We start from the raw sequence: 22,891 nt of genomic DNA on the forward strand, positions 1-22,891 counted from the left end.
AATTAAAAATATTTACGGTCTATTTTTGTGTACTTTTTGGCTAGGTATGGATGCTTTTGTACATTTATTTTACATTTAGTACAACCATCACAAGTGAAAAGCGATTTTAAAGAGTCTTTTTTGCGTTTCATTGTAATGAACACTGTCAATAACCTGTAAAGTACCTTAAACTACCGATCAACGATTTTTTATGAGTGATCGCTGGACATTTTTAAAATAAAAAAAATTCTATTGTTATGTATAATGCACACCCCCATTTTTAACCTGTATTTTGGGGGGGAAAAGTGCACATAATACATGGAAAAATATGGTATCTATTCAAAGGAATTCAGAAACTGAAAAGGGAATGTCTGTTTTGCAATTCAGGGCTACATCCTCTGATTCTGAACATTTTCATCAAAGAACTTTATCAACATAGAATTCTGTGTCATATGCTACTAACTCTATATGGATTAGTGTATATAAAACGACCCTTACTATTTACTGGAAAGAATAACCAATTTGTCAGTAACAGTGTATCCAATTTTAAAGCAAAAAAAAGGTTTTTTTACTAACAGGTTTTTTAGTTGTTGGTTCCATTTTTTTCTTTAGTCAGTTTTTTGTTTTTTAGGTGTCTTCACCAACCCCAAGTTCAGCCAGCAAACGTTTGGCTAACATTCGCGAACTATTTTGATTGGTTCCCAATGTGGCCATTTGGTTTACTGTGAAGTGCATAAACCACTCACGCGGACGTTTTTCCGCCCGGTTTGGCTGAATGCAGCCCAGGTTACTTTTCGAAGATTGCTTATTTGTAAACAGTGCATGGGATACTTTTGCCTATGTATTTTGCACATTGCAGGGTTGAAAATTAACATGAAAACCATGCTTGCCAGCAGGGCCAGTTGAAGAAACATCTTACTGGCCTTTCTCAAATTCAACTAGCCCTCCAATTTAACTGCACAGCGAAAATCAAAACTAGGATTTTCTTTGTTGAATAACAACCATGTATAATAATAACCATGTATATAGTCCGTTTACGTCAAAAGGAAAACGATGAATTGGCATGCACCTGCATAATGAATAAAGTTAAAATTCATCTAAAACATATTATTAAGTTTTAAACCCATACCAACCCAAATAACATTTTTGAAAAAAATAAATCCATTATATATACCGTAAAAAATGTTTCTTTACAAATTACCATTAAAGGGACATTCCTGAGTTTCTTGCATTGTAAGATGTTTCCGACTAATAAAATATTTCTACGATTCAACTTACATATTAAATATATTTTCTTGTTTAGAATAACAGTGTCTGTATATTCAATGTGTTTCTGGTTGTCTTAATATTTGTAAGTAGTCAAAACTGGATTGTGTCTTCAAATAATTTGGTACGTACTAAAATACATATTTTATTAAATAAAATGAAATTTATCCTAATACACATTTAATATACAGCCACTAATATTTTATGTAGGAAAATATATTTGATATGTAATTACAATCGTTAAGAAGTCTATGCTAGTTGATAACATCTTAAAAATTGCAACAAACTCAGGAACGTCCCTTTAAATGATACAGATTAAATATAGTTTTTAATACAAATGTCACGAAAAATGTTAGAACAACCAATTTATGCAGGTTCACTTGTGTTGTCTCTGAAGTAATTGATATTGCAGTACAAAGATACTAAAGCCTTAAAGGTAGAACTGCGGTTGTTGGAGTCTCAGAGTGGAAGTCCTCTTTATGGTGATGCAAGAGGGATGCACTCTCCAGTAAAGGATTTCCTCGGGAGTGGCTGTCCTCTTATAGACAAGGCACTAGATAAAGATTGATGGAATCATCCACTATTTCGCCAAATACTCATTCGACTCTGCATTGTGCCGAGATATGGCCCTGATCTTGTATTATGGTTTTGTTGAACAGATTACCTTGGGTGTTCCATTAATTGCCTTAAAACCTGTATCAGAAAAGATTTAACCTACGCAGTTTTATAAATATTTTTTATTATTATTTACACTAAAAAAAGCTATTTCAGATGGTATGGGTTTAACATTACAATTTAATAAAATATGTTTTTTTTATATGAATTTTATATTTACATGCCAATTAATTGAATTTTGGAATAATCCCTCTAGTAATGAACAATTTCATTGTTAGTGTGAGTTAAAACTACAAGATATATTTTGATTTTGTCCCAGAATAACATAATAGTAAGCTAATTAAATACCGGTAGGATTAATTTGTACCATAACATTTAATAATGTCAAAAAGTAGGTCTACTAGATAATCATGGCATATTCAGTCCATTACAATAAGCCAACGACTTTAAAAAAACAAACAAACAAACAAAACAATTCAAGTGTCTGCAATACGTTTTGAGCTACAATGTATATGTGTTTTCAGCCCCAGACCAAAATCATAGAGACTGAGTCTGGTCAGTTTGGCACTGTCAAAATATAGAACATGTTCTACAATATTGTCTCCTGTCAGATTTGTTGTTCTCGCCAGCAGAGACGCAGTGTGTTTTGTCACATTGGTCATTCGATTCAGTTTCAGTGCGTTTATTTTTTAACTGATAGTACCATACTCGCTAGACTCTAAAATCGATGGTCGCCCAACGGACTACCTTTGTAAAATTCTTAGTCGCCCTTAACCAATAAAGGTTGCCTTGGGCGACCGGGCGACTGCTAATTTTCAACCCTGGCATTGGTTCAATGTTTGTATGGACATTACTGAAGTACATTTCCGCTACCAAGAAAATGATTTATTGATTAAAATGAGCAGGTAATTTAAGGTTAGGAACATAATATCAGCGAACTAAAATAGAAATGTTTGATCATTAAATATTTTTATGCCGCAGTGTAAAGAAACCTATCACGTATAAAACCAATCCAAAAGTAAGTTGTTATATCAGAAACTTAATTCAGTATGAACAAATTTATGTATAAAAGTAGTTAAAATGTCTGTCCGTTACTGCTTGATTTTGCCCATATATGTTGACTGTGTCATTTTGAAGAATGAATATAATTTGTACAAATAATGTTTACGAGCCATGCGGGCTCATATGCTAGCCAAGCTAGAGTCCTGTATGATTTTCGCGAGCCTCAGGGCTCCCGGACTCTCCTCAAAATCGCACACTGAAGCTAAAGCAAATTATTTACTTATTTTTTTTACAAATTGTGTAAAAGTAATAATTTTTTGTTTACATCAACACAAAATTGCATGGTAATGTACAACCAACTGGGGGCAAGGTACTCCTTATTCTAAAAGAACCTAACTTCATTTGCACTAGACAGAATTGAAAAACAAAATGAACTTCCTCGGAATGTTTGCTTTTTCATTTGATTGTTGTGTGCGTTTAATAAAAATTCCACCCAGCAGAAGACATCATGATCGTGATTTTACTTTGAAAATGGTAACAAGTAATTTCATTAGTCAATTCAATAGGCACCACATTAACTGGCCAATGAAAATCCCCAATTAAAACGAGATTAAAAAACCCATATATTGGAACACAACGAAGCAGATGACAATAACTAAGATGGCATTCGTGAATGTTTGGATTTAATCGTGTATTTGGCTAACATGTTCCAAATGCATGGCTATGAACTGGATCAGGAAGTCTTTGTTTTGTCAAGACTATACCTAACTACATCCGGTCTGTAACATCAATGTTTATGATATAAATGAATGTTTGCAAGTTAAAGTAAGCCGATACGTTCAGTTTTGCAAACCACGAGCAAGATTTTAATGTGGAATAAATATATGCAATACAGTTATTAATAGTGGCTCATATGTTGTACAAAAAAGATTGCCGAAATATTATTTGGGCGATTAACACCCTTATTTTTTAATATTTAAGTCTCCCAAACGAGACTTTGGTCGCATTAAGCAACCTGGCCATAGGCCTTTTCGAGCCCTGTATTTTATTTTTTACATAAGCTGACCTCAAACAATGGCATATTCCCTTAGGATAGTAGTCTGGTCCGAACATTTCAACAGCCAATGGGATGGTTAAAATCTTCCAATGAGTCCTTTGCTTTCTGTTTCGGTCACGTGACTAAAGCTTTTTTCTTTCTCTTTCACTGTTTTGGTTCAGATGTCTTTTGTCTTTGCTCCAGTCAAATCTAAGCCATTGGGGCTAAAAGGATGGGCTAACAGGGGTGCAGAAATGAAAAATATTTCACTAGCCCGCCGGATCAGAACCAACTAAAAGTTACTAGCCTGCAAGAATTTCTACTAGTCTGCCAATAATATATTATTATTTAACAATATTAAAATTAAATATATACTGTCTTCATTTCAAATGATAAATATATATTTGACAAAAAACATTATTCAGGACACTTGGTAGGCTAAGTGATCAACATCACATGGCAAATGGCAGACCTTCATTGACAAAACAATAAAAAAATTAATATTCTGGAAAAGACAATGGTTTTTTTTACATTTTATTCATTTAAGAATTGACCGCAATTGTTTTTTGGTTCATGCAAGTATGAACATAAAAAACAATGTGCACACTGTATGACTTTGCGTAGTGGGACATACAAAAGTGTACACATTGTTTTTTTGGTTCATACTTGCATGAACCAAAAAATAATAGCGGTCGAATCTTATAATTAAATTTATATGCATACTTTAACAATACATAACTGAATTTATTTTGTTTAGCTTTAAATACGCCTGTAGTATTGTTTGTGTAAACTTCATTAATACTTACATTGTATGTCGCGTAAGAATGAAAACGTTCATTCACTATTATTTGAATCAGGTGATTTTTGTAAATGATGCAATTTTGATAAGTGACGCCATTTTATCTAGCTGCTGTGCATTTTTACAGATCATTTCATTATATTAGAAGGAATTGTCCTATTTGTGTTAAGTTTATATTTTATGAAAGTGAATGAAGGGAACGTGTCTAACATTTATGCAGTCGATCGAACCGTTTAATTTTCGCCAACAGCTGTAGAACATACTTACAAGTAAGTTACAGACGTGAAGTTTCCTACATGATTACTTTGGCCACCAACCGAGTCTCATGTTATGACACATTCCCAGTCTGGAGCTCCACGCGGTAAGACGTGTTGGTTTCGCGTGTGCACACTGCACATGCTTTTGTGTGCTCGACTTGGGGGTCCTTCATTTCGTTGTTTTTGTCAGCGAAATGAAGTTTTGTATTGGGATGTATGCGGCCATTGGAACTGATTGAACGCTGGAACGCTTCTCGTTTCGACAGCCTGCACCACCAGGTTGGATTCTTTTTTAGCGAGATTCCTTGCCTCCACGTCATTTCTCTGTCTGACTGTCGACTTGGGTTTTTTCGTGACTCATATGACGGCCATTCTGCAGGACGCCACGGTTGTTCGCGTTTAGTCTCTACATGTCCGAGCCTGTCCTAGCAGCACTGGAAGAAATAGGAAGCGGGGTCGGCCCCTACTACTATTTTTTTAGACTTTACCTTGCTTTATAGTGATACCATCTCGTATCCTCCGGAGTCGGGCCCGTCCGCACCATTATACCAAACCATGACGACTGGACTATACCCTAGTCTGATACTCTCTCTCATTCAGACGGATCCGGCTTCTCAAGATCTGTATTTCAGCACAGCACTACACCTTCAACGTCTATCGACTGTCAATCTAGGGGTTTTCTTGACGGGATGCAACCCATCTCGTCCCTTTAAGCTGTGCACCCAAACGGCCTTAACGAGGCCACTCGCGTGGACATATCGATTGGACTTTAAAATTACTTCTTTTTTTAAATATTATTAAATAGTCCAATCCTCTCTTCTTTCTCTTATTTAATTTTAGACTGTCCTTCTAAAATGCTCCAAATTATATAAATATTCGGCCGAGCAGTCAATTTTTTTTATTTTTGGCTTGTAACCTTTTTATTTTTTTTATTTATTCTATTAACTTTTTTTACTAATTGCTATTTTCAAAATTCTGCCCATTTTCACACACAACACACACACACACACACACACCCCTCCATCCCGAGTCAGGCCACCGATCTTATCGGAGGTCAGACTCAGGATGGGCGTGTTCAAAACCCTAGTGGTATATGGGCACGTTAAACTAGTTATCATCATCATCATGTCATGATTAGCAAAGAGAGTTGTTTTTTGTTTTGTTTTTTAAATCAATGCGTATAGATCTACATGTCTACTCTGCTATAACATTTTCCATCAATTTATCGTATACATTTTTTAAAATTGCTGTTGTAGCTTTTACATGTATTTTCTTCAAAATATCTAAGTATGGTTGCCTGAATAATCTGGCTTGTTGCACAAAAGTAGTGCGAGTTAGTGGGGGGGGGGGGGGGGGTTATGCGTGGCTTAAATTTTTTCAGTTCATCGAGGTATGAACGAAACAAAGTAAGCACCTCTGGACCAATCATATTGCTGTAAAGTGTATAGACGCAAAGAAAATTTAATAATATAGATTTACAAAATTCAAGTGACATCATACAAGTATTTAACAACGATCTAGTCGAATTAAAAATACACTGGCAATGTTAAAAAGTAAAAAAAGTTAGTTTGTTTTGTTTAACGACACCACTAGAGCACATTGATTTATTAATCATCTGCTATTGGATGTCAAACATATGGTAATTTTGACAGTCAAAGAGAGGAAACCCGCTACATTTTTCCATTAGTAGCAAGGGATATTTGATATGCACCATCTCACAGACAGGATAGCACATACCATGGCCTTTGATATATGTGGTGCACTGGCTGGAACAAGAAATAGCCCAATGGGCCCACTGACGGGGATCAATCCTAGACCAACCACACATCAGGCGAGTGTAAAAAGTATTGACCTTTGACCATCTTTGTTTTTGGAATGTCGCGCTTGCACAGTTTAGAACACCGAAGTCTTCTATTGTCAGTGCAGAACATATATTGTTTTGTATTTCGTTTCTGAATGTTTTGTTTGAATATTTAGGAATTCTGGCATGTCTGATGTGGAGTCGCGAATTCGATGAAAACAAATAAAACATTATGGTGAATCAGAAAGATTGATCGCCGGTTGAACTAGTAGTTGCATTTTTTCACTTGTCCTTCAGAATTTTTAGTCTCATTTGATGAGCGGCGAGTACTTTCTGCACCTTTGGCTAAGTTGTAAGTATTGAAATAGAAAATCATTTGAACAAACTTTAAGAGGCTGTAGCAATATTGAATTTTTTTTTTTTTTTTAATGAATAAAGTCAAGTTTTAGGGGAGATAATTGGTGAAGGCAGTATTTTTATAATAAATGATTTTAAAATGACATTTCTTTTACCATAGAAAGAAGAAGAGAAAGAGGCATTAATGCGAACACCGGAATACCAAGGTAATAAATTAAAATATTTTGTCTAATAATTATTAGTTTTAAGTCCAGATAGGTAGCATGCCATACCGTCCTCCACAGATAGTTAATCATGTTGGCTTCTTAACTGATTTCAATACTGGGGACTAAGTACCTAAATTATTTATCTATTGTCTTCTATTTTAATACCTCGCTTGCTTGTGATAGGGATGTTGGCAATTAGGGAAGATAATTTTCTTTTCAACAGCCAATGGGATGGCCTAAAATTCTTCTACTGTATGCTCCCTGTAGTTCCAGTCATGTGACTATAACTTTCTTCTTTTTCTCTTTGCTGTCGGGTTCAGACGTCTTTTCGTGTTTTTTCGTGTTACATTTGTTTTAAGTGTTATTTATTCCAAATTTACTTGTGTTGTGCCGGGTAACAATGTGCGGTCGCTATTTGCGTTTTTGTTTACCGGCTTTATGCAGTTCATGGTTGTTTTTCTTTCTTTTTCACAGATTGAAAAATACTTATTATGTTGGACATTAATTCAACATGTCGTGTACCCGCTGTCGAAAGTTCATGTCGGTGGATGAACCACACAAGTTATGCCCAGGCTGTCATGTTCCGTGTCAAGAGGGGACCCGATGTGACAGGTGTTCTAGGCTGTCAGTGGAAGCGTTCTCTGCCTATTTGAAGATTGTCGCAACGAGAGCTAGGAAGACTGAGTCGTTACCAGCTCCAGTTTCCACTGCTCCATCATCGATTGCGGACTCTGTCACTGATGCTTGAATACTCTGTTACCGGCGATGTTGAAGGAGACTATGGCTTCGATGGCGGTTGTCATGTCTTTTGCGGGTTCCGGTTCAGGGGCGGATCCAGTTACGGCGGGTTCCGGTCCAGGGCAGTCTACATCTTTGGTGGTGCAGGTAGCACATCCTGTGGCTTGCTCCAAACACCTGTCTGGTGGTTCGGTTTCCAGTAAACAGCCCGCGAAGACCGCTTCCAAGAAAGAAGAAAGAAGTCAGCAGACCGTTAACACCAGTCCTCAGTGGATGCGGGGTCCAAGATTTCCATCGGCTCTTGACGGGACCGCCCATGGTCCGTGTCTCCAACTGCGGCAAGCACATCGCACCATCTTGCCTGTGCCAGGGTACTGAGGGACTTTCCGGACGATGTGTCGGCCCCTTCGGAGCTGTGGCCGTAGCTGATCTCCACGATTTTCCCGGCCTCCCACGGGCACCACAGACTATCGTCGCCGATCTTCGGCTTAAGCAGCTTCCAAAGTTTCTGAGGGTTCCAGACGGGACCGTCCACGGTCCTGTTCACCTGCGGCTTCCACTGCTGCTGATCGCCTTGCCTGTACACGAGTTATGAGGGATTTCGCAGATGAGGCTCCGGCTGCTTCGGTCATAGATGATACGGATTCCGCGAACCACATGACGATAAGGGATTTCCTGGCTGTGGTCTACAACATGTTTCCTTCACTTCCATATCTGCCAATGCCTTCTAAGAAGGGCCCGATACCGATGATTGCTACAGATGTTCCCTGGCAGCCGGTATTTTGCAAGTCGGTGCTACCGACCATGTTGCAGAAGACGATTGCTTCCATGGTTGCCGCCATGGTTCCTGCAGTTTCAGGGAGGGTCCAGTGAAGGTTCCAGTGACACCTGTTTCCAGCCCTATCCAGACTTCGCCTGCCTTGATGATTCCGGATGCGGTTCATCCTGCGGCTTTGCTTTTGCCATTTACATCGCCTGCGGCTACTGTGGAAAGGACTTCAGCGGATTCACCGCTTTAGCATTCTTCATACTCCTCTCGTGACCATCGGAGCCGTGCACACAGTCGGTCTCTATTCAGGTTCCAAGGACTGTTGTCACCGATCTTTGGCTGATGTTAGCGTCAAGGTTTCTGATGGATCCCGACGGAACTGTCCACGGTCTCGGTCTCCAGTGACTGCCATTCCTTCCGATGATCTTGCTTGTGCTTGCATTATGAAGAATTTCCACATGATGTTCCAGCCCCATCTGTGCTTGAAGATACGGAGTCCGAAGTTTATATGACGATGAGTGATTGCCTTGCTGCTGTTATGAGATGTTACCATCGTTTCCTCATTCTCTGACACCTTCGACGAAATGTCCCATTCTGATATTCGCTAAGGATATTCCGCCTGATGACAAACTGTTTTTCCAGATACACTGTCGATCGTCAGTTTGCCGCTGTTGCTGTTGGGGTGGACAGATGTTACCTTTATTATGAACTCAATGAGTTGCAGTACACCTCGCTACACGGTTTTCGCCACGCAGCCAGTTGTGCCAGTCAGTTGCTACTTCTGCTAACTCTGGAAGTTATCCAGTCGCCATCACGCAGGTTTTTTTTTTTTACCGTGACTGTTTTACTATGGTCCATTGCGGTTTATCACCTCACTGACATTCATTGTTGTTTTCACCAGAATTTGTCTGATGCTGAGAAGATTGTCTTTGCTGCTGGTCGTGGATACTAGCCTTTTGATATTTGCGTTGCTTCACATCCACGTATATCGGGAATATAGCATAGCGGGTCGCTACGCCGTCGGTGGTTCTTGACTGTCTAACAGGATGACTGTTCTGATGTCTCGGTTCCTGCTGCACTGCACTACTGTTTCCTGTAGTGCCATTGCAAGATGCCTTCATTGTGCAGTTTCTCCAGCATCTCGGTTGGGATTTGGGCCTTGTTCTGGTTCCTCTCGACTGATGGATGAAGATTCAATTGATGATCACCAGGGTGTTGTCGTCTCAGATGTCCTTCCAAGAGTGGCCGAGTCTTTTGGGTCTCTTGACGTTGGCGCAAGACTTGACGCTCAGAGGTCGACTCCAGCTTCATCGAATCCAGTTGTTTCTGAATCCTTAAATCCGGTACAACAACCCACACGTGAAGCTCAGTTTACCAGACAACCTGCAGCCCAGTCTTCGATGGTGGCAACACTTCCAAGCTCTTCCAAGCGACTCACCATCTCTTCGCCGATGTATCTCTAGAAGGTTGGGGAGCCCATCTCAGCAACCAGACGATGCCAGGGCTGTGGTCTCCAGAAGAAGCCGATCTTCACATCAATTTGCTGGAGATTTTGGCTGTTTACAACACAATCTTCCACTGGTGTCCGAGGTTGATTGGAGGGTCTCTGATGGTGGCCACTGACAGTGTTACTGTGGCGGCGTATATCAATCGCCAGGGCGGTCCTCACTCCAGCAGTCTTCTACAACCGACGTTTCACCTGTATGACTTGGTGGACAGCATTCCTCTGCAAATACGTGCTCGACATATTTCAGGGGTCTCCAATGTCCTCGCAGACAGTCTCTCTTGTCCATCGGCTCCGCAGTCCACTGAATGGATGCTGCATCCGGAGGCCTTTCGATGGGTTTGCAACTGTCTGTGGACACCAAATATCGATTTGTTTGCAACACGGTTCAACCATCAACTTCGAGTTTATGTGTCGCCAGTACCAGATCCAGACGCCATACATCTCGATGCCTTGGCAATCATTTGGGACCAGATCGACGCTTATACATTTCCGCCTCCAATACTGCTTCCCGGGATGCTGCAGAGGTTCCAGCAATTCCATTGTCATCTTCTGTTGATCACACCAATGTGGCCAATGAGAGTGTGGTTTGCAGACCTGATCAGGCTCGCTGATCCCCATCCACTGCCTCTGTTAGATTGGGTCATCTGCTGTGGCTTCCCACATCAAGGTTACATCATCCGCAGCCCCGCTTGTTCCAGCTACACGCATGAACATTATCACCAAAGGCTTGAAGAAGAAGGGTTTTTCTTCCAAGACTTCTGAGGCCATCCTGAAGGCTCATCGATCGTCCACCACTGCGGCGTATAATGTTCGATGGCTGTGTTTCGACCGATGGTGCATCCGGCAGAAGATTAAACCTCAGATTATTCCGGTGCCTTTTCTTGCTGACTTCCTGTTGCATCTACGTACATCTCTGAAGCTCAAGGGGTCGACTGTTGCGGGTTACGTTTCGGTGATTGCTACGGTTTGTGATCCAGCCACTGGTACGAAGCTGTCTACCATCCCTGAGATACACAAAATGATCAAGGGTTTTAAGCTGGAAGATCAATTCCATCGTTTTCGTCCACCGAAATGGAATTTGAATCTGGTCTTGTGGTGCTTGACTTCGGCACCATATGAGCCTCTAGAAGAGTCCTCCTTAGAAGCTTTGACACGGACAACTGTCTTCTTGCTGGGTTTCGCTACAGCAGCTCATGTTTCAGAGATTCATGCCTTAGATGTGGACCTGATTCGGTTTCACCGTGAGCGCAGTTCTGTTACCCTGGGGCTCCTTATGAACTTTGTGGCCAAGAATCGACTACCTGATCAAGTGCCTCGAGCATATGTGGTTCAAGCTTTATCATCTATTGTGGGTCCGGCCGATGTGGAAGACTTAATCTTTGTGCCCGGTGAAAGCTTTGCATCACTACTTCGAGAGAACTCGCTAATTTCTCCAACATCATTTGAGATTGTTCCTTTCCTGTCACCAAAGTCACTTGGAAGATATCACCAAGAATACTGTGGCTACTTGGATCCGGTCTACGATCCTGTATACCAGAAGGAAGGTTTGCCTGCACCTTCAGCTTCCAATCTGCATGAATCTTTGCTAATTATTACCCGAGGGACGTATCTACAGTAGATGTTGAGGGCTTTCATCATCTGGGTCTGGTGGTGGCTGCGCAGACTTTGGTGAACACTAGCCGTCCTGTTGGATTCTAGGCTGCACACCGAGATGTCCATCGAATCAACAGATGAGGACTGCTTAGACTTTCATTCTTTTGCACGGTTCATGCACTGGTGCCAGAACTTTTGTCTAGATAACATTTACCCTTCACTGCATATCGTCATATGTTGTCTCTATTGGGCTAACAGTTCTTTGGTGTACTAGACAGAAAACACTCAGGGGGCTTTGATACAAGACCATCAAACCTCACATGTATAAACTACTTGGGATGGCGGTGTTTCGCATACTATTACTAGGTCACTGTGACCTACTTTTCACAGTCTACTGGTACTGTTACTTGGTCACTGTGACCTACTTTTCAGTCTGCTGCACATAACATTAAATCCTTGTCCGGATCATATCTTGCATACAGATGCATACAGGACCATCAAACCTCACATGTAGGATCAACTTGGTATGGTGATGTGCCACATACAATTACTAGGTCACTGTGATACAAATAAATCAAATAATTTGTCTATATTCACATAATTAGAATTGAATCATACACGTAGCATATTCATGGTTTTCCATCAAACTCCTGATGGGCATATCATGTACCTCACCGGTTCTCTTGGGTGTTTTTTTATTATTATATTTTGTTTTACATATTAATGGCACATTTTGACCCATGGGTGTATAATGTTTATAGTCCGTCCCATCCTCCTTCAAAAATGTTTTTTATAAATAATATGACAGGACACAAACAAACTTGAAAATGTTTTAATTAATTACAGTACATCAATGCTTGATTTATTGTATAAGTTACAATCTAAAGTATCAGAAGTGTTTTAGAATAATATATGTACACTTACATTTTTGGAAGCAGCCTCGGAAAGTTGTGAATTTGAAATAAAAACACCCCAGAACTTTCCCCATTGTTTTAACTTGATGAACATGTGCTTGTTAGGGGTTCACACCTGATGTTAAATTAATGTTTATATGTACTAAAGCACAGAATAGTATCTATGGGCTAGGTTTCCATAGAATGAATGAATTCATTATAACACATGGAAACTGGTCAGTTAGGGGCCTACATTTCATAATTATGGATATATCATCTATATATGTAGTTGATGTTTGGGGTATATACTTAGAACATTCCAATATTTGCAATATTGACAAATTTGACATAAATCGTCAATATGGGCATGGCTTCTACAAACATCTGAGACAGTCAACTGTTTTAATTTTCATTAATTATTGTTCCATAAGGTCAGTAGTATGTGTGCGCCAAATTTCAAGAACATTCAATGTCTACTCATAGTCAGTGGGGATTATCCTCAACGGGGTACTAACTAAATTGAAGTTAAATTGCATGGAGATGGTTTTTGATTTGCTTTTGTGGACTATAAAGAAATAGTACACCTCTAGTTCTGTTATATTTTATAGAAAACATGCTGGGCTATAATTCTGACCAATTTTCATTTCAAGGTCACGAGGGCAACAAGGTCAAATTTGGAATCATTGGGCAATTTCCATTCAAGAGATGTCATTCCCATCAAAATTGGACCAGTGGTTACTTATTTATGGACATTCAAATATAGGGCCCCACCGCCCAATTTTGGCAATTTATGCCAAAATGGTTGGGCTGTAGCACCCAAATCACTGGTCCGATTGAGCTCATCTTTGAAAATTAAGCTTTTTCAGCCAAAACCACCCTAGAAACAAAATTCCAGACAAATCTGAGGGGGTAAGGTTAAAAATTCCTGTAGGAAAATTCTCACTCCTCTGTGCTGGAATGGTCTGCTATATTCAGCTTAGTAAAGTTCCAAGATTCAAAAGCAAAAATTACAGGGAGGGTTGACATGGATTTCTATCCAACGTGGATAATCCAGTTTTAGTGAAATATGCATGCCTTTAAGTTCACTGTGATGTTATTGTTTGTGTTACAGTGTATGTATTGATAGAGTTGTGTTCTTTTTTTTCCACCTCAGCTTGTCTTATCATATATATTAAGCTTGTGAACAAATGACATAATTAGTAACAAATGTAACTGAAAGATATTGTTCAGATTGGGGAAATATGAGGAGTTCAGGCGTAAAACCCAGTAAGACCATCTGACTTCGTTTATTTTAAAATGTAGATTTTTACCTGATGGTAATTTTAATTCTCACTAATTCCACTTTTTGTGTCATGAAATGGTTATGGAGCAATGAACAAAAAAATATTAATGTAAAAAATGAACCTTTATTAAAAATCCATTTCCAAGTCCATTTCTGGAGATTAGTCTTATGGAAATGTTGCAGAATCAAACAACAGACAATTAGAAACATCTTAAAAGTGAAGGTTGAATTAAACATTTACAAAAGAAGAACTTTACTTGTCCATGGATATACCAAAGTTTGGCAGTTGCTGGCCTATTGTTCCTAGCCTTCACAAAGCGTTAAAAACTGACACTTATTTAAAACGATTGTGCCATCCCAGTGTAATAACAATGACAGTAACATACTCACTCTAGAATTATAATTATGGAAAGATGACTGGAAAATAATGCCAGTTGGTGGCACAACATACTCCATTCCCCATTGGAAGTCATCAAAAGATTACACGAAAGTTCAATCAGTCATCTCGCCCCCTCCCCAATTTAAACACACATCCATTGATTTATTGAAATTGGGCTAGTGAGTGTTAAAGTAATTTTTCACAGTATTGAACAAACTGGCACACCACATAATTCCTGGTCACATGTGCGCATCTTACACGAGGAATCAAACCTTCACCACTGTAGCAAGCTGTTTTGGCTATAGAACGGGCCGAACTTCGTGGCCGACATCGTTTACGCTTTCCTGTTGGTGATAACATCACAGGTTCGTCAACTACATCATAAGTTTCCATAACTAGCGTGGATAAATTGGCCAAAATCTGAAGGAATTATACGAATTCAGCGTGCAAAAATGCTTGTCATGTGATCTGATGCGCACATGTGATTGGCGGTCTACAAACTACGTGGTTCTGTAGACAAACTCAGATGGCGTTTACGAGGTTCTGCAAAGAAATCGTATTCTAGCTTGGATTTAGAATGGGACTAACGGGCTTTTGAAGCAAAATGTATTTGCTCATCGGGTACTAGGGACTGAGAAGGTTTGTCTCCAACGGTTATCTCAATTTTCATGGATGTGGCGTTTACAAGGTTTTGCGCCTGAACTCCTCATATGTAATAAAATGCATTTGAAACAAAACAAAATTGGTGTCAACTGCAATAACAACAGCATTTTTTTCAGCATTATTTATCTTGTCATAGTGAAGAAAGACAGAAAAAACTAAACAAAAAAACCAGTTGCTTTTATTCAGAGACAAGTGTAGGCAACACAAATGCAAAAAGATTTTCATATGTAATAAACACCAAGTAACTGTTGTGTATTTTGCTTCAAATGCATTTTATTCCTTTTTTTCTGATTTAAACAATATCAGTGACAGTTCTCACCAATATTTCATTTGTTTCTATAAGAAATTATTCAATTTTTATGTCTTAGTATACATGTTTGCATGGAGATTTAATCACATGACCAGGTTAACTACATTTTATTGCAGAGATTTTGGAAGAAATACCATGGCTGTATTTGACCTGTGACCTTCCACGACCTCCTTTGTACCCTGATGAGTTACGCGAGAACATCATCCCACAGGTGCCATTTGCGACATTGTTGTCAAAATTCAATGGCATCACTGAAAAGGAGTATAAGACACACAAAGACAGTACCTACAAGAAATTTGAACTGACGCGGTTACCTCCGTACATCATCATATACATCAAGGTAAAAGAAAAACTTCTTACAACAGTTTGTCATAAAGTAACCAATGTTTTCAATTTTTATCACCTAACTTATAGTTTTATGAATGGAAATAATTTCTAAAACTGTCTTTAGTGTTTCAAAAGTTATATATTCAAACTCAAAGATGACCGCAACTGGTGGAGTCAGTTATATATTCATTTGATTTTCAGTAGAAGCAATATATTATCTTCAGAGTGCTTCCGCACCGCCACATCGGACACCAATGTCTATTGGCTTTCTTGACTGTCCATTAACGGAGTTGTGCATTAGTGTCATCTGCAAAAAGAAATCCCGAGGCGAAAGTTTGCTACTGCTAAAATACACTTTGCTTTGAAAGCTTCTTTTTTTTTTTTGCTTTATCTCAATACAACCATATTGCACTGCTCTCTATGTCATTACTGTGATAGTCTATTGTTATTAAAAATGATACACAAGCTTTATTACAAATTGTTTGACCATATCCAGGTTTTGATTGAAACATTGTGTCAACAAAAAAGTTAAATCTAATATGAATGAATTTTACTTCAGCGTTTACATGAGCATTTCTGAATGCAGAAGCAAATTGCCAGGGCTGGTATATTGAATTGGTTTTCTTCAGCAGCTGTAATATCGTTTTGTTTTGTCTCTTTTTCTTTACAGCGGTTTAACAAGAACTACTTTGTTCATGAGAAGAACCCAACAATTGTAAACTTCCCTATCAAGTAAGCTGTTTGTTGCACTTTCAGTTAGTTAATCTGGAAAGTGTTGGAGTTAAGACATGCCATTCTGTAAATATTGAAATCTACTAGTCAAGTCACTATGACTTAGCCAAATGTAATATTTTAGATATGCTATGCTAACATCATAATCCATTTCAGATTTGTAATAACAGACTGGTAAAGTAGAACAGTTAAAATCGCTGATCAAGGATTGTGAGAAAACGTTAAACCTGAAAAAAAGATATTTTTAGATATCTTGTAGTTTATTGTTACTTGTGACAGTATCAAAATGTGACCTCTTGGGACAGTTTGCTTCGTAATTAATAAAGGTTAATTTGTGTGATTTGGAGTAATAGTAAAACATTACACACATATTAGTCCCTTATGTCAGGTGGCTCTTTGACAGATGTCTTTGTTTGAACAGGTTTGTTCAAATTTAGATATGTTGTTTTGAAAGATTACTGTAAAGCAGTATTTGATAAAAGTATTGTTTCTAGTGCTATTTGGTTTATAAACAAAATTAATAAAATTAATAATGTTTTCATAGTGTTATATTACTGATCTTCTATTCGGTATAAAAAATAAAAAAGTAGATGTTCACAGACTTGTGTTATAAAGAAATTATTATACAAGCTTGTGTGTCGTACTGATTTTATGAAACAAGTGTGAGGATTATTGTATTGCTAGAATCCTGACACGAGCTTCATAAAATCAGTATGATTCACATGCGAGTGTAATATTATCCATGATATTATTTTCATGAATAACTAGCTAGGACCATGTCAAAACGTCATTTTTAGAAATGATTACAGGGGTACAGAAATGGAAAATATTTCACTAGCCCGCCGAACCAGAACCAACTAAAATTTACTAGCCTGCCAGAATTTCTACTAGTCCCAGCCTATAGAACAATATATTAATAAAAATTTTTTTTAACAATATCTTTATAATAGCATGCACCTGAACCCCCAACACCCACCCTCACATCCACCCCTACACCTAGCATTTCTGCCAACTTCGGGGGCTCAGTTTACCTCCCAATTATTTTACCAACCGTCTGAACAAAAAGACACGTATTAATAACCAAAACATTATTAAGGACACTTAGTAAATGATCAAGATCACGTGGCAAACGAACGAAATCAAACACGAAAGCTATTAGTTAAGACTAGGCTTTTCACATTTCTTTCGTATACATATACATGTAGATTTACAAAATTCAAGTGACATCCCACAAGCATTTAACAGAAGAATCTATTCAAAACACGTCGGTAACATATTTTCAACGTAAGCAAATCATTTGAAGGAACTACTGACCTTTGACCGGCTCCGTTTCCGAGGAATGAGGCTAAATCGAAATTATCAAAATGGAACCATTTTTGTCTCTTTTTTTGGGGGGGGGGGGGGGGGGTTTGTCAGAGTTTTTGTTGTGGCTTTTAGCTGTAACGGCATTTCAGTGTATCAGTTGGCGAAAATGGTGTTGGGGCGTTAATACCTGAAAATGTTTGGTACGAACATCCATTATTAAATGTTGCATAATGTAAAACAACGCATGTTTATAAGGCCATTTTAGCCATACATTTAATTTTGAGCTTTTGTTTAAAGGTAGGGTCAACTCAGACAAGAGCCTTATGTGTTGGTAAGATGCATACCCGGACCACCAACACATACTGACACTTTAACAAATGAAAAACGCATAATTTTAGAGTTAATAAAAAAACATGATTATTCCTGCTAACTGGGGGCAGCCATTTTGTTTCGTTTTTTGTGACATCCGGTGGTATAGCTTGGGGAAAAGTGACGTCAGCTCCGTCCATTTCCTCTATGCACAGTGTAATCAAACGCTCTAATTTACGACAAGATGCTTCGCTTTCATCAACCTGACTTGTAAAACAACATAAATGACTTGATAGTATAATAAACTATTTAACTAAATATATTTCAATTTGCATCAATAGAACAAAATGGAGTTATAGTATTTTTCTTTTTAAAAAAAAGCCAAAGAAAAAAAGCGCATATTATTAGGCCTATTGATATGCTACGTTCGAGCAAAAACGACCACTCACGATACCCAAGTGATAATTTTGTTTTCTTTGGGACTACGTAATTGGTCAGTTTTGTGATTTTAGATGGGAAAGTCTACTTAATCAAGGGTTGTACAGAATTACTTACAGTAGTAAAGCAGGACAATTAGATGGGTATCTATGTGGTTAACACACAATACCCTGTGATCTTAATAAAAGAGACACGTCTTGTCTAGACACAGTGTCTGGGGACCGTCTAAATATACACCTACCAATCAGGAACCACAGGTACAGGCCACAGAAAGAAAAGACAAATTAACTAAGAAAACACTCCGATTATTATTTCAGTACGTGGGTTAATTTATGTTCAAAACATAATAGTTATTTAAACACTTTGGTGGTTTATTTTGTATTAAAAATAATATATACTTGTTGCTGGCTTACTGGGATGACTATTATTACAGTATATTGCGATGCATCCACAAAAATCAGGTATGTTTTGTTTCTTAGTGCGAAGACTAATTCCTGACGTGACACGTTAGGTATTACATAACCACCAGCTCACCAGAGGGCATATTCACTGGGATGGTACAAAATGGCTGCGCCTGTTATATATAATAGCCGTCACATTTAACCGTTTTATTAATTAACTATACGATTATACTTGGTGATATTAAGCAATAATGTGCATTATATATATCGTTGAATATGCATACCAGGTCAAATGCCTTAATTGTCTCTTCCTTTAAGTCATATAGCCATATATATTTTATTAGTGCCATTTGAACCAACGCTAGGTTTCATTTTGTCCAATTTGGTTCTGTTTTAGTTTGGGGCCGTTTTGGCACGGTTCCATTTTCTCTATAACCAGTTTCCGGAATATCGCGCATGTGCAGTTCGGATTTCCGAAGTAGTTTATTGGTAATACAGTACATGTATCATAACTGTGTTTTTTAATGGTTTGGAATTCTGGCATGGCTGACGTGGAGTCGCGGATTCAAAAAAAGAGTAAAGTTTTTTTTATTTAACGACGCCACTAGAGCAAATTTATTTTTTATCTTATCATCGGCTATTGGACATCAAACATATGGTCATTCTGACATTTGTTTTTTAGAGGAAACCTGCTGTTGCCACATAGGCTACTCTTTTATGACAGGCAGCAAGGGATCTTTTATTTGCGCTTCCCACAGGCAGGATAGTACAAATTATGGCCTTTGTTGAACCAGTTATGGATCACTGGTCGGTGCAAGTGGTTTACACCTACCCATTGAGCCTTGCGGAGCACTCACTAAGGGTTTGGAGTCGGTATCTGGATTAAAAATCCCATGCCTCGACTGGGATCCAAACCCAGTACCTACCAGCCTGTAGACCGATGGCCTAACCACAAAGCCACCGAGGCCGGTAGTCGCGGATTCAATGCAAAAACAATAAAATAACAAATTAATAAATAAAATTCTGTCAGAAAAAAAACGCAGATCGCTCACCGGACTGGTAGTTGCATTTTTTAATTAGTCCGTCAGAATTTGTACTCTCATTTGGCGAGTGGGTGAGCACTTTTTGCACCCCTGGATTATATAGAGCTAAGACTGAGGAAGCAGGGTTTCTGCCAGAAGGTAAAACAGGTATGGCGCCATACCCAAATGTTTTGGCAGATTTCTTCTCTTTTTTTTTTACTTTTTGACAAAATTAATTACTCTTATCATTACTGTATGATTTTCTTAATTGTAACCCTAAATGTAACCAGACCTTGTCTTTTAAGGTGTGCGAATGCGATTGCGCTCGTACAGTGCACGTAATTTCAATTTGGCGAGAGTGAAAAATTACGCATGTTACACTGAAGAAACCGCACATGTAAAATAAGTTTGTATATTGCCACTATTTACCTTATATACCTGATAGAAAGCCTCATTTAATAATACCAGAAAATAAAAAATGTGACAAGAATGGTAGTGTCCATGCAAGGTTTTAATATATGACTGGTATTTCTTTGCTATACAAATCTGAAAACACTGGTTTAATAGTAGAGACCGCACTCATATCTGTTACACCATTGCCGAATGCAAGGTTTGAAAAGCACATGTTAGTTAACGTCTATAAAACATTTATTGTGTAATATTAGAAGAATACCAGTACTTGTAACAGGTATAAAATACATTGATAAAACTTTATAACAAATATAGAACTCACGTTACTTGCCACTTTACGTTTTATGCAGTAGCAAAGTGAAAAAGTAGTGATACTGCATTAAATTATTGAAAAATAGTGTTGTCGTTATTGCAAGTATTTATTTTTGTGAGGTAATTATATTTAATTTATTACTCTTGCAGTACATGACAAAATTTAGATGTTTTGATTTATTGTATAACTGTGATCGCCCGTTAACAACATCTTCCTGTTTGTGTGTTTACTACAATCCAAGATGGCGGATATTTGTTTACATTTTCAATTTGTTATGAATACATTTATTGTGACCCTGACACATTTGTTGTTAGGGAATCACATAAAATTAATCCCTATAACCACATCTTTATAATTAACGGATGTAGGACAAAATGTCACTGGAAAAAATGTCAAGTCAAAATATTAACTATTAAAGTGGAAGGAAGGAAGGAAATGTTTTATTTAACGACGCACTCGACACATTTTATTTACGGTTATATGGCATCAGACATATGGTTAAGAACCACACAGATATTGTGAGAGGAAACCCGCTGTTGCCACTTCATGGGCTACTCTTTTCGATTAGCAGCAAGGGATCTTTTATATGCACCATCCCACAGACAGGATAGTGCACACCACAGCCTTTGTTACATCAGTTGTAGAGCATTGGCTATAATCTATTAAAATGGTACCCAGGTAAAAATGTCAACTTTGACTATATACTTAATGTGTAAAAAAAAATCAAAAAAATCCTATCTACATGTATTCTACAACTTTTTGTTTCACCAATTAAACGACTGTTTGCACACCTTTGACAATGACAGCACTAAATGTGTATATAATTGTCTCAATAACACAGCATGGGTGATGTAATTTTGTTTTTTAATGCCACTAACTTATTTTTAAAAAACCAAAACAGGCTAGCTAATAAGCCATACAACCAACAATCAAGCATTCTCTAATTATTTCAATTTTTGTAATTATAAAGAAACTCAATTTCCCAAAACCTAACATCTGTTATCTCTTGCTCTGTCCTTCTTTCCCTCTCTCCCTCCTCTGTCACTGTCTCTCTGTCTCTGTATCATTTATCTCTATCTCATATAACACACACAAGTTGACATTTTGACAGATACATTAATGGTACACATTTATTCCTCTTACATATTGACCATTGACCTGTATATCACTTTTTCCATGGCCGATTGATGCTCTTTACTCTGTACAATTGAATGTTGTGATAATGCGGGTAATGAATGAGGAGTTACTGATTACTACATGTAGCACATGATGATGATGGTAATGTTCATTTGTAATGCACACATGAGTTTTATTACATTCCAAATGTTGTATGATATATGCTTCTGCAATAAAAATGGCCGTTTAATTATGTTGAACCCTTTTTGGGGGTGGATGGGTATTATAATGACCAATTAGTCGATTATACTGATTATATTAATGGTATTGAAGGTATTTTATTTGAAAATAATGAATACATTCCTAAAATTTTGAGTGTGCCAAACTTTTTTTTTTTTTTTTTTTTTTTTTTTCAAAACGGAGTTACCTAACCTGATTAAAAAAAATTAATTTTGGGGGTCAGGGCTAATTGAATTTTTTTAAATTATTATTTAAAAAAATTCTTTTAAAGGTATTTCTTCAGTATAACAAACAATCAATATCATTCTTGTCATATTTAAAAAGTGTCCGCTGTCCCTATTAATAGACATCTTCGAAGACGTACCAATCCAGTCAGAACTTCTTTGCTTATTTAACTTAGTATTAATTAGGAACAATCCACTTTTGTAAGGTAATAGATCAACGTCTGATAAGGCTAACTTCTTTATACTGAATTAAATAGTGGCTTCTGTAGCATACACAAATGAACTCGTTAAGGAAATCAGCGAAGTCGGTATAATTGTCTCGATTAGTTCATAACTGTTAGCCTGTAAAGCTTGTGTGAGGTTCTGAAAATGGCAAGCATGTAACTTCTACTTTAAAAAAAAAAAAAAATGAAATTTAGACAAAGACAATTCAAAAGTAGACAGAATAATAAAAAGAAGGAAAAGAAATGATAATAGGTATGTAGAAATAGACTTACACATGTAGGTCTTGTTTACAAAAAAAAAAACCCTTTCTTTTTTTCGTCTGATATTTTTCTTTCTTTATCTTTTAAAAAAAAAATCAAATAAAACTTCATTTAAA

The 22,891-nt window shown here is 37.6% G+C and overlaps 1 protein-coding gene across 1 annotated transcript in view; it reads left to right on the forward strand.

Moving 5' to 3' along the window:
- LOC121379664 (U4/U6.U5 tri-snRNP-associated protein 2-like) overlaps window positions 1–22,891 on the forward strand; it is a 92,548-nt gene that overhangs the window by 56,824 nt on the left and 12,833 nt on the right. Inside the window, exons 9-11 of the mRNA XM_041508314.1 lie at window positions 7,273–7,318; window positions 15,569–15,792; window positions 16,450–16,511. Coding sequence (XP_041364248.1) covers window positions 7,273–7,318; window positions 15,569–15,792; window positions 16,450–16,511 — 332 coding nt within the window. The remainder of the gene's footprint in view (window positions 1–7,272; window positions 7,319–15,568; window positions 15,793–16,449; window positions 16,512–22,891) is intronic.

The sequence above is a fragment of the Gigantopelta aegis genome, chromosome 8 (assembly GCF_016097555.1).
Source record: "Gigantopelta aegis isolate Gae_Host chromosome 8, Gae_host_genome, whole genome shotgun sequence".
Classification (NCBI taxonomy): Eukaryota; Metazoa; Mollusca; class Gastropoda; order Neomphalida; family Peltospiridae; genus Gigantopelta; species Gigantopelta aegis.